At 39.5% G+C, this 13232-nt stretch overlaps 1 protein-coding gene across 3 annotated transcripts in view; it reads left to right on the plus strand.

The window, feature by feature from the left end:
* Positions 1-13232, plus strand: part of LOC149807197 (DNA repair endonuclease XPF-like) — a 93158-nt gene that overhangs the window by 73612 nt on the left and 6314 nt on the right. For 2 of the 3 annotated variants that reach the window (XM_089963448.1, XM_089963440.1), the window contains exons 20-21: positions 4099-4272; positions 12384-12524. In XM_089963448.1, the coding sequence (XP_089819574.1) occupies positions 4099-4272; positions 12384-12524 (315 nt within the window). Of the gene's footprint in view, positions 1-4098; positions 4273-10965; positions 11038-12383; positions 12525-13232 lie in introns of those variants that run through there. The other variant, XM_089963456.1, reaches the window with a different exon arrangement.

Here is a 13232-nt window from a genome sequence, read left to right on the forward strand (position 1 = left end):
AAAAATGAGTAGTCATTCCATCTGGCTGGTTGGTGTTTTAGGAGTATCAAGGAAATTTAATCTACAAAATTTATATTTTATCATATTAAGAAATAATAGAAACTAGGACTAGAATTACAGTTTGAAGACCACAGTAGAAGTTGAAGATGATGAAGAATGTCTGTCCTTTTACCTCCTCCCACAATCTGCCAAAAATTGTCAAGTTCTCTAGTCATCTCTCAGACAAAATGTGGGACTATGGTAATTCTGAGACTATTTTTCTTATTCCACACACTGGTACCAAACACACTCACCCATCTACTGTTTGTACCAAGGGTCAATAAGAAGATAGTAGCAGTTCAGATTTCTGCTTGACTGTTCTACATGATTCATGATCAAGTGTTCAGTACACCTTCAAAGCATTTCAGGAATGTGATGGTGATGCTATCAGTGCTGGACTTGATGACATTGGTGATTTGTTGTCTGGCTGAACAAATGGGAAAGGTATTGACCACCCACATAGACAAATTGATAAATGCATCATTGCTACATTTCATGGCCAGCACCTTTACAATTTCTTCTGATCTCAGTTTAGTATGATGAGGCATTCATCATATTTAAAGCCACAGAACCACAGTACTCTTTGGCCTTTTGCTATTTGACATTCTGTTGTTGTTCAGGAGTCATATAGAGCAGATACAAATGAGTGGCTTCTCCAGTTCTCCTTATCCTGTCCACCACCTTTTTGACCTTGGCATTCTTCTGCCACAATGGAGAGATAATTAGAGGCAGAAGTATCCCACTCAAAGTTTCTCTTTCCCAGAGCCTCCCACAATGACTACTAACTAGAAACAGCCCATCAAAAATTTCCTTGTTGGTGCCAGGCTTTTCATTTTCATCAAGCTTGGATTATCCTTTTTCCACAATGGGTGATCTAAGTCTTTGAGAAGCTTTAAATATTGTCTATCCAGTCCCTTCCCTTTTTCAAAATTTGTACCTGCAGCAATCCATTTCCCAAAGTTGGTCCTAAACGAAAATGGTGATGCTTGGACATCCAAATTGGCTGCCATATTGGCCATTTGGAAAATCTTATCACTATTCATTTTGAATGGATGGTCATATGGGGTTTTCGTTAAAAGACTTCATATGATTTCTACTTGCTACAAAATGAAATAGTGCCAATCTGACATCCAATATGGTCACAACGGCAACTGTAATGGAAATCTTGTTATCACAATCTTCCTGAATGGATGGTCATATCAACATGGGGATTTTACTACAAGATTTCTTATTATGTCTTGTTGGTTCCAAATGAAAATGGTAGTGATCTTATGTCCACTATGATCACCACAGAGGCCATCACGAAAATCTTGCTGTGGCTTCTCCTTCTATGTAGATGGTCATATCAGCATGAGGTTTTTGCTAATCATGTCTAGTAGATCCTAAACAAAAATCACAATGATCTGATGTCTAGTATGGCCACCACAGTGGCCAGCTGGAAAATCTTGATTTTGCTGCTCTTTTGAATGAACATTTTGGATTTTACAGACACCAGTTCACTTGGCTGGGAGCTCACCATTCCTCTGGAGAAGTCAGAACTGGACATTTTGGTTTCTACATATACCAGTTCTCTTGGCTGGGAGCTCACCTTTTGTCTTACTTTGCCACAGTAAGTGGCAACTGGAGCCCAGAGGTGAAGACACTTCATTTAAACATTTTAGAAATGAAGGCTATAATGAAAATCTTACATTGTTAGAGAGATCAACTTGGGGAACAATAGTTCTGGTAATGTTGAATAATTCCACAGTGGTCACTTATCTCCTGAAACAGGGGATACCAAATCATCCAACAGGGGGTATGTCTCTTGGTGAGTGTGTTTCAACACTGGTGCTCAGGACAGATATATTCATGAAAGATGTACAATGTTTTGAATGTTTTGGCTGATTGTCTGTCAAGAAAGGGCCAGATTGCACATCAGTTGGTACCTTCACCTATTGATCTTCCAGTAAGTTAGCACACTTTAGGAATGGATGATGATAGGTCTTTTTGTGATGAGCTGGAATCACAACCTTTGACTCTCTAGCTGCTCCTTTTGATCCAGAGGCTTGGGTGGTGGACAATCTTGAAGTCAGTTGAGATGGGAGTTAGAGCTGTGATTCCTCCATAACTGTTCTGATCAAAAGAATCGTACAGAAAATCAGGGACCAGATTTGCAAAGTGTTTTGAGTTGCCCCTTTCAGATTGAACAAGTCTTGGGTGAACACTCTGCATTACTTGGGTGTCCTTCAGAAATGATAGCGAAATTCAACCTGCTCAACAACCCCATTTGTAGGTGTTTCATCTACTGCTGCTATAACCCCTTAAATCTTGGCATTGTGGTTGAAGTGTGTAACATGATTATTACGCTCAGAATTATCACAGATCAGATAAGCCTAGATGAGACTAAAGTTATTTGGACAAGTCTTACATTTGAAAGCAGCATTTGAATCAGATATATAATAGAACCCATTGATTTGCATGCAGTCAACCTTCTTAAGTTTTTATCTCTGATATCTAGTAAAAGATTGGTCCAGTTGCTGCAGCCCAGATAACAGCTAGACCCATTTGAGGTTGGTACAATGTCCTCATGGGCAGGGCTTAGTGCTTTTGCTAGATTCACCCGAAGCTTTTTGATGGGTAAGAAAAAGCAACTCGTTCCTCCTTTTCTGAGTGTTGATGTGTTACGTAACCATTAGAACTGCAGTCTTCATTTAGGAGAGTGGTTTATCCTTCTTGCAGGGAATTCAGTCCTTCCTCCCTCAAAAGGATGCAGATGGTAGAGCTTGCATGCCTCCTCCTCTATCTTATTCTTCTAATCTTAGTGTGATTGTGGAATTTATAACAGTGAAAGTAAATTATGTTCCCCGAGAATACTTACCCAATCAAATTACAGTTAAACCCTCTTACATCTCCCATAAATGCAGGCATCCACGTTGATGATTTGCTTAGCTGTAACTGGTAAAGAACTTGGCAGCCATTTCATGTTTGTATTGGGAGGTAATTCATAAGAATTTGTTCCTTTTGTCTAAATGGTATATAGATAGGAAAGACATAATATTTGTCTTTCCATTATTGCTGGATTTGACAGGTAGCCAAACTTATTTTCTAATGTTAATGTGATGAGGTAAATATTATGGATAAACATAATTTACAAAACTTTACTGGCATTACCTTAAAGGGTAGTAATGGAAAGAAGGGTAGGCAGTTGCTTAAGGAGATATATATGGTAACATGGTACAATCCATATACAGTATAGAAGTCATACTTTTATTTGTTTGTAAGTTGAGAGTAAAAACAATAAGTATTACTAGATATTTTCTTTAACAGAACTTAATATGATTGTTACTAAAGACAGAATTTGTATATGCCCACCATAAGGCAGAGTATACTACATAACGAGGTTCAACTGTCCATCCATCTGTTGCCAGTTTTGTTTTGGACTGTAACTTGAGTTCTTCACTGTCTACACTTACTAAACTTTGTGGATTTCTTGTACTTGGGGTAAGGAGGAACTCTATTCATTTTTGGTTGAAAAGCTCAAAGGTCAGGGTCACTTGCTGGAAGAAGACACATGGTTTCTACACAATAACTTGAGTTTTTGATCATCTCCAGTTAAGAAACTTAGTGGATGGCTTACATTTGTAGGGTGTTTTCCAGACAATAACATTAGTTTTACACTTGCAGACTTGGGCCATATTTTGTGGATGGCTTGCAGTTGGAATAAGGAAGAAGTCTAATGATTGGAGTCAGAAGGTCATAGGTTAAGGTCCATGACTGAAAGAAGAAAATTGTTTTCTGCAAACACATTCCAATTATTATAAATAGAGGGCAGCTGTATAATAATGGTACTCTTGTCATAATTTATTTTTCATCAGCATGAAAAGTTAGTTGTTTGAAAGGGCTGGAGAGCTTTTCTTCAAAAAAACCTCCAGTTCCATATGCAGCATGCAGCTTTTAATGTTAGAGATTTTTTTCAATACAAGTATATTGTTATAAAATTTAAATACATAAGATTGCAGCATAAAATGTTCTTTTGTTACATAATACTTATATTATTTAGCATCTATACTTGGTGTCCAGGTTGGAGATTACATCCTTACACCTGACATCTGTGTTGAGAGAAAAAGTGTCAGTGATCTGATTGGTTCCCTGAACAGTGGAAGATTGTACAATCAGTGTGTCGCCATGTGTCGATACTACAGACGCCCAGTACTTCTCATTGAATTTGATCCCAGTAAATCTTTTTCCTTACAGGTAAGGCCACTGACAATATTGAAGCATTATCCACACATATATAATTACTGTACATGCTCGCATATAAGTCAAGTTCAACTGTAAGCAACACAAATCCAGAAATGCCATCATATAATGCACCAGAAGGTCAGGGTCTATGCTGTTGGTTCTATTTACAGACTTTGGACTAAGATCTAATGGAATATCTGGCAGCCGATCTGGGTCTGTGTTGTATGCATTTGAATCTGACTCATAAGCAAATATATATGATATATCCTGTTTTGAAGCTACATGATGTTGTCAGCCCACAGCTTACGTTACCCCACGGTTTCTGTCCTGAGGTAGAATGATGCATACCATGGGTGGATCATGCCTCATAATCTCAAAACAATGGTGTATATTGAAGACAAGCAACATCATCCGCATGTCAAGTAATTGAAGCAGTCTTCATCCTTGTCTGCTACATACTGTTCCAGTGTCCACTAACCATGGAATACATTCTTGTTGAGTTTATAGATTTCCACTTGGTGAGAGTTTTTATGTGAACTCAGTGAAGAAACTTTATGATCATGTACAACCTGAGAAAATCTTCTGCTAATGTAACAAAGTTTGACAATATATTTTAAGAATTTTATTTATTGTATTGTTCATCACCTTGTAACTAATTGTTAATTTGATATGCAGCTGCAAAATAATATCTATTTTTAGGCCAATATTGATGTTGACAGTTACTTTAAATATGTTAATCACAACTAGAGGAAAAAGCATTCCAGAAAACACATGGTATGGTGGTCTGTCATGAGTATAAAGTCTTAGAATCATGCCGAATATGGTTATTGATGCCATGAAGTTATTTCAGTTTAATTCTATTGTTGCTAGTTGATTAATTTCACTTGATTTTTAAGCTAGTTCCTGGCTGTTGAGAACTCAAAATTGAATGTAGCTGTTCATCATTAAATACCTTGGCTCCATGAAAAAATTGATGTGCTCATTAATTAGGTTCATGATAAAAGGACAGGAAAATAGATATTTTCCATTTCAGATAATGCTTTAATTTAACTTCAGTCTGCCAGTGTTTAATTGAATAAGTTCACCTTTCCCAGACTTTTTATCCTTACTTAGCTAATAATTCAGTGATTTCATGCTAAATAATACATTTATGCAACTTTGTTCCATCAAAAATAATGTTCATGTTGTCATTACTTAAACTTGAAACAATGTCCAATTTTGAGTAACATTTTTCACAATAATACAGGAAATGTCAAAGGTCTAATCTGTAGTATTTTGTCACTCTTACAGGAAATATGTCATTGGTCTAATGTGTAAAATATTTCACTATCACAGGGGAAATGTCAAAGGTCAAATGTGTAACATTTATGATTATCACAAGGTAAATGTCAAAGATCAAATGTGTAACATTTGTCAGTATCGCAGGGGAAATGTCAAAGGTCTAAACCAATATATGGTTCCCTATCAGGGCATAAATCACTTGTCTTACTGTATATTGTTTAAGAGTTGGCACTGACTCATGCAAGACATAGCTCCTTATTTTTGTCTAATGGAAGTATCAGATATGTGCCACTGTCTGACATTCACAATGTTTGAAGAAGTGTAAGATGTATATTGTTATTCAGCAGTTTTCAACATCACCTACCATATATACTCACTTATTAGTCAAGTCTAATATAGATCTTGATCTGCCAATATATAATGTGCCAACAGCTAAGGACCTATATTATTTTTTCAAATGATTGCTTCCAGAAAACTGCATAGATACCGATCTGCTGGTACATTATGCTATGGCAGCTCTGGATATCTGCAATTTGCAGTTTGCCTGGACTGTAAGCAAGATATACATGGTATATAATATAGGTCACTATCACAAAAAGCTTAAGAACTATACATGGGAAGTATCAGGTACCTAGTGTTGTATAACATTTGTTGTGTGCACAGGTGAGAGTATTTGATATCTTTGCCTGTATAACATTTGTGGTGTTAGCAGTGAGAGTATTTGATATCTTTGCCTGTATAACATTTGTGGTGTTCACAGGTGAGAGTATTTGATATCTTTGCCTGTATAACATCTGTGGTGTTCATAGGTGAGAGTATTATATATTAGATATTTTGGGTTGTCTAAAATTTTGACTATCTCAGGGAAAGTAACAGATGTGTAACACTGTATGACATTTGTCACTATGTAATAGAAGTATCAGATATCTAACATTGTATAACATTTTGTACTATCCCAGGCAAGTAACAAATGCCTAATATTGTGTAACACTTATCACTGTCTGAGGAAATGTGCAGTATCTATGCTGCTTAACATTTGTCATTTCCATGGAATTAGTTGGCTTGACTTTGCTTGCAAAGATTTAGGAAGAAGGATGTCTATGTCTATAGCACATGCATTTGAGGCTGATGAGCCCAATACATGACAGGCATGCCCGTCCACAGAAACTACAGGGGAATGTCTGGGTTGTGGTGGGTGCTGCTGATAGTTCCTGGTTTTCTCTTTGCCATCATTTTCCCTCCATGCTGGCCCATCTGTTTTGTTCAAACATTGCAGTGGCCAGGTGAACTATACATCGCCAGCTTTCACGGTCAGCAGCTTTGATGCCCATTGGTGCTGATCGATGACATTGGTGATGAGGGTCTTTTTCAAGGAATCTTATATCTCTTTCGAGGCGCCCCTCTATCACAGTGGTCAGTATACAGCTCACCATACTGTGCGATCTTTTTGGAAGGTGCTGATCCTCCATCCTGGACACATGCCCTGTCCAGCATAGCTGTATCTTTATGAGCATGGCCTCAGTGCTGGTGATCCCTGCTTGTTTGAGGACTTCAGTATTGGTGACGAAGTCGCTCCAGTGGGAGACTGCGCTGATGAAAGTATTCAAGGAGGCGGAGGTGGTGGCAGTAGGTGACCCAAGATTCGACACCATATAGGAGGGTGGTCAGTATGACAGCTCTGTAGACACTGATCTTTGTATCTCTCTTGAGACTGGCGTTGTACCACACACATTTATAGAGTCTGTCGAACACGCTGTTTGCTTTGGCCCTCTGTTGTCTATTTCTTTGTTGATCTTGGCATCAGACGATATCACACAGCCCAGGTAGGTGAACTGTTGGACTACATTCAGCTCTGTCTGGTCAGCGAAGATGCTTGTTGGCTGGTACTCTTCCTTGTGAGCAGGCTGGTAAAGTACCTCAGGTTTTTTTTTAGCCTACGTCATTTCCAAAGAGCTGGCAAGCTTCTGCAGAGCAGGATGTTACATGCTGTAAGGCAGCTTCTGTGCGGGCAACAAGGGTGGCGACATCTGCAAAGAGAAATTCTTTAATCAGTTTTTCCAAGGTCTTGGTGTGGGCCAGAAGTTGCCTTAAGTTGAAGAGGTTGCTGTCAGTATCAAATCAGATATAGATGCCATCTTCATCATCAAGGTCTTCTGTTTCTTTCTGGAGCATCATGCTGAAGAAGATTGAGATCAGTTTGGGGGCTAAAATATCATCTTTTTCATATCATTTACAATGGGGAAGGTCTGTAACATGTTGTTATTGTTTCTAACCTGACCAAGCTGGTCTTCATGTAGTTGGATGACCATGGTAAGGAACTTTGGAGGACAGCCGAGCTTTTCAAGTATTTTCCACAGTCCAGTTCTGCTCACCATGTCAAATGCCTTCGTCAGGTCCACAAATGTGATGAACAGTCCTTTGTTTTGTTCTCGACATTTCTCCCGGATCTGTCTCAGTATGAACATTATGTCATTTGTGCCCCTATTCTCTCTGAAGCCACAGTGACTCTCTGGAGCATGTTCATCTGCAATGGTTGGCACCAGTCTGTTCAGCAACACTCTAGCAAGGATTTTGCCTTTTATGGAGAGTAGAGTTATCCCCCAGTAGTTTGAGCAGTCAGACTTTTCCCCCTTGTTTTTGTACAAGGTGATGATGACTGCATCTCGGAGGTCTTGTGGAAGTTTCTCTCACTCCCAGCAGCAAATGAAGAACTTGTGGAGTTTATTGGGCAATGCTGGGCCTCTTCTCTTCCATATCTCTAGTGGGATACCATCTTTTCCTGCAGCCTTTCCAGTCTTCAGCTGTTCTATGACTTTTACAGTCTCTTGCAGTGTGGGTGCCTCATCGAGTTCCATCTTAGGTGGCTGTTGTGGTATGCGATTAATAGCTGCCTCCTGGACTGTATGTCTAGTGCTGAAGAGGGTGTACAAGTGATCTGACCAGCAGTTCAGGATAGATTCCCTGTCAGTGAGTAGCTCTTGGCCATCTGCACTCTGTAGAGGGCTCTGTATTTGGAAGGAAAGATCATACACTGATTTCAGCACTTCATAGAACCCCTTGTAGTCACCAATGTCAGCGTACAGATGGCTTCTTTCTTTCTGCAAGCTTTGTCCACCATTCATTTTGTATGTCTTGGAGCCCGCACTGGAGGGAGCTGCAAATAAGGCGGAAGGCTGCTTTCTTCTGTGGACAGGATGGTTGAGCAAGGTGGGCTTGGTACATTGATCTCTTTTTGGCAAGGAGTTCTTGGATTTCTTGGTTTCATTAAACAAGTCTTTGTTTTTCTTAGTGGTGAATCCAAGGATTTCTTCTGAGGTTTGCAGAATGGCAGCCTTGATCTGATTCTACATCTCTTCCGTAGGTAGATCTGGTGGAAAATTAGGTTCTTCAAGTCTAGACTGCAGGCTCTCTTGAAAATCTGCCTTGACATCTGCACACAAAAGGTTTTTGATCTGGATCTACCTTCTTGGGTACCTCCTTGTTTCTGGGCCTGGGCTTGAAGTGGAAGTCGAGCTTGCATCAGACAAGATGATGATTTGTGTGGCACTCTGCACTGGGCATCACTCTGGTTTGAAGAATGTCTTTTAAGTCCCTCTGTCATACTTTGATGTAATGGATTAGGTGCCAGTGTTTTCATCTAGGATGCATCCAGATCATTTTCAGGCTCTCTATCTGCTGGAATATGGTGTTTGTGATGGTGAGCTGTAATCCTGCACAAAATTCATGAAGCAGGCACCCACGCCATGTTTCCCAAAAACAGCTTTCCAGGCTTCTGAGTCTCAGCCTTTGTCTGGCATTGAAATCTCTGAGGATGATTATTTTGTCACTCACTGAGATGCTCTTGAGAAGTCTGCACTGGTCAGCATAGAATTTATCCTTTTCAGAAGGATTTGCCTGGAGTGTTGGAGCATATGCACTGAAGAGTGTAGTTTGTTGTTGGTTCCCTAACAGGAGACTCATGGTCATGATGCAATCAGTGTGACTAGTGATAAGGTTTGTTAACTTCGTGACGAGTCCTTGACCATGAAACTGACTCATGAAAGTTGTTTTTCAGTCTTTGGTTTCCTGACCAGTTACAGGGTGTATCTAGCATGGAGTTCTCTCAAGGCAGACTTCGTTAAGTGCAACAATGCCAACACCAAGGCAAGAGAGTTCATGTGTGATTAAGGCAGAGTGTCATTCTGGTCTGTTGCTGTTGGTTGAGTCTAGCATTGTTCTGATGTTCCAACAAGCCAGTTTTAGTCATTTGCCGTGATGTGAATCAGGTGGGACACGCCTTGTTTTTTCTGTTAAGTTTCGACTCCTGTGGAAGATTCCCATTGGCTGCAGCAGGCCATCTGGGGTGGGTGGGTGAGGAGACAAGCTTTGATTAGGCCACCTTTTCTGGGCCCCTCTCCATGCAGAGCAAGCATTGCTGTCCTCTAGAAAAGGCTGATTGGTCACTAAGGCTGCTTCTGTGTGATGGAGTCATCTCCAGATCAACACCAGACAGCCAAAGGCCTAAGTTGCCTGCATGTAGGATTGGGACTGTGGCATCCAGTGACATCTTTCACCTGCCGTTTTTGCCCCTTTCCCATTGCTGCAGGGCTTGATAGAGTCGAATGTAAACAGTAGACAGTTCCTTCATGCCTGCGCAGTGGAGCTATTAGGTGGAGTGCAGTCTGCACAAACTGGCCCCACCCTTTAAACCTGGGGTTCATCTGCTGTGGTCCAGCAAGCCAGGATGGTGACAGCGAAGTCCACAGGCCTTAGGTTTTATATCAGAGTTTCCCTCTCCTAGGCAGAGAGCCAACCTTGACTGAAGAGATCTGCCTTCCCTGCTATTTCGAACCATAGCTGGTCAGCCACAGCCACAATCCATTAATACATACGGTGTGCCCTAGTCCCAAGTTCATAGGCCTAGTGATGCATTGTTAACATCACCCCCTCAACGTTGTTTGGCTCGCCAGCTGAAGCAGTGTACCATGGTATGCGGAGAATGGTTCCTTCTTGGAGGCAGACGTGAGAGATTTGGGAGATGGATGAGGACCAGTGCGTCCGTCGACTCAGAGAATGCAGCTGCCAGACAATAAAGGTACTACCTCTATCCAGAGCCCCCTACACCCCATTTCCATGGAATTAGTATATGCCTAAATAGCTTGACAATTTTCATTACCAGGGTAAGTATGAAACACCTGTCATTTCAGGGAAGGCTTAAGCTAACACTACATACTCAGAGTATGGGTCAAATGTCTAAGTCTGACACTTTTTATCAGATGTTTAACATTGTGTTAACATTGGTCACTTCCAGGAGAAGCATTAGATGTGTAACATTTATCACTAATGCATGGGAAGTATTATATGTCTGATGTTTTATTACATTTATTAGTAACACAGGGAAAGTATCAGATGGCTGATGTTTTGTTACATTTATTAGTAACACAGGGGAAGTATCAGATGTCTGATGATTTACATTTGTCACTAACACAGGGGAAGTATTAGCTGTCTGATGTTGTTTTACATTTATCACTAATGCAGGGGAAGTATTAAATGTCTGATGTGTTATATTTATCACTAATGCAAGGGAAGTATCAGATGTCTGATGTTTTGTTACATTTATCACTAAGACAGGGGAAGGATCAGATGTCTGATGTTTTGTTACATTTATCACTAACACAGGGGAAGGATCAGATGTCTGATGTTTTGTTACATTTATTAGTAACACAGGGGAAGTATCAGATGTCTGATATTTTGTTACATTTATCAGTAACACAGGGGAAGTATCAGATTTCTGATGTTTGTTACATTTGTCACTAATGCAGGGGAAGTATCAGATGTCTGATGTTTTGTTACATTTATCTCTAACACAGGGGAAGTATAAGATGTCTGATCATTTGTTACATTTATCTCTAACAGGGGAAATATCAGATGTCTGATGTTTTGTTACATTTATCACTAACACAGGGGAAGGATCAGATGTCTGATGTTTTGTTACATTTAATAGTAACACAGGGGAAGTATCAGATGTTTGATATTTTGTTACATTTATCAGTAACACAGGGGAAGTATCAGATTTCTGATGTTTGTTACATTTGTCACTAATGCAGGAGAAGTATCAGATGTCTGGTGTTTTGTTACATTTATCTCTAACACAGGGGAAGTATAAGATATCTGATGTTTGTTACATTTGTCACTAATGCAGGGGAAGGATCAGATGTCTGATGTTTTGTTACATTTATCTCTAACACAGGGGAAGTATCAGATTTCTGATGTTTGTTACATTTGTCACTAATGCAGGGGAAGGATCAGATGTCTGATGTTTTGTTACATTTATCTCTAACACAGGGGAAGTATAAGATATCTGATCATTTGTTAAATTTATCTCTAACAGGGGAAATATCAGACGTCTGATTTATTGTTACATTTATTAATAACATAGGGGAAGTATCAGATGGCTGATGTTGTGTTACATTTACCAATAAGACAGGGGAAGGATCAGATGTCTGATGTTTTGTTACATTTATCTCTAACACAGGGGAAGTATAAGATGTCTGATCATTTGTTACATTTATCTCTAACAGGGGAAGTATCAGATGTCTGATGTTTTGTTACATTTATCAATAACACGGAAGTGTAAGATGTCTGATCATTTGTTACATTTATCTCTAACAGGGGAAGTATAAGATGTCTGATGTTTTGTTACATTTACCAATAACACAGGGGAAGTATCAGATGTCTGATGTTTTGTTACATTATCACTAACACAGGGGAAGTATCAGATGTCTGATGTTTTGATACATTTATCAATAACACAGGGGAAGTATAAGATGTCTGATCATTTGTTACATTTGTCAATAACACAGGGGAAGTATCAGATGTCTAATGAGGCTTCGCTGCAGGACACTACCACACGTCTGGCCATTCTCACCATGCATTTTCCAAAGCTTCGCATTCTGTGGTGTCAGAGTCCATATGCCACTGCTGAACTGTTTGAAGATCTCAAGGTAGTTTACTAAAGAATACTACAGGCATGAACAAGTTATGCCCAATAAATGACAGACATTACATTCAGTATTTTCAGTTGCTTTGTTGTTGGTTAGATGGATCTTTAAGAATGAGAAAACATTAGAATCCTTGTACTTTACACTGCCCTAGATGACAAAATAGCAGTCCATGACAAGCTCTCATAGTTTGCACAGGGTCAAATTGCAAAAGAAAATGTGATTGATGACATTTTGACTTATGGGTTCATATTTATTCAAGAATCTTTGAATGCTTATTGTTTTTGTGAATCAGCTTTGTTCAAGCATTCAGTATGTACCAGATGCAGCATTCGGTGTGTATCAGATACAGCATTCAGTATGTATCAGATGCAGCATTCAGTATGTACTAGATGCAGCATTCAGTATGTATCAGATACAGCATTCAGTATGTACCAGATGCAGCATTCAGTATGTATCAGATACAGCATTCAGTATGTACCAGATGCAGCATTCAGTATGTACCAGATGCAGCATTCAGTATGTATCAGATACAGCATTCAGTATGTATCAGATGCAGCATTCAGTATGTGCCAGATGCAGCATTCAGTATGTACCAGATACAGCAGTTATCTAGCAGTATGATTATCATGGGGTTTAAATGCAAAATTGTGGTCAGAGGGATCATCCAGTTTTAGAAAGAAAAAATGCGTATAACATTAATGAAATTTA

This window comes from Sinohyriopsis cumingii, chromosome 1 (assembly GCF_028554795.1).
Source record: "Sinohyriopsis cumingii isolate HCF-2022 chromosome 1, ASM2855479v2, whole genome shotgun sequence".
NCBI classification, from domain to species: domain Eukaryota; kingdom Metazoa; phylum Mollusca; class Bivalvia; order Unionida; family Unionidae; genus Sinohyriopsis; species Sinohyriopsis cumingii.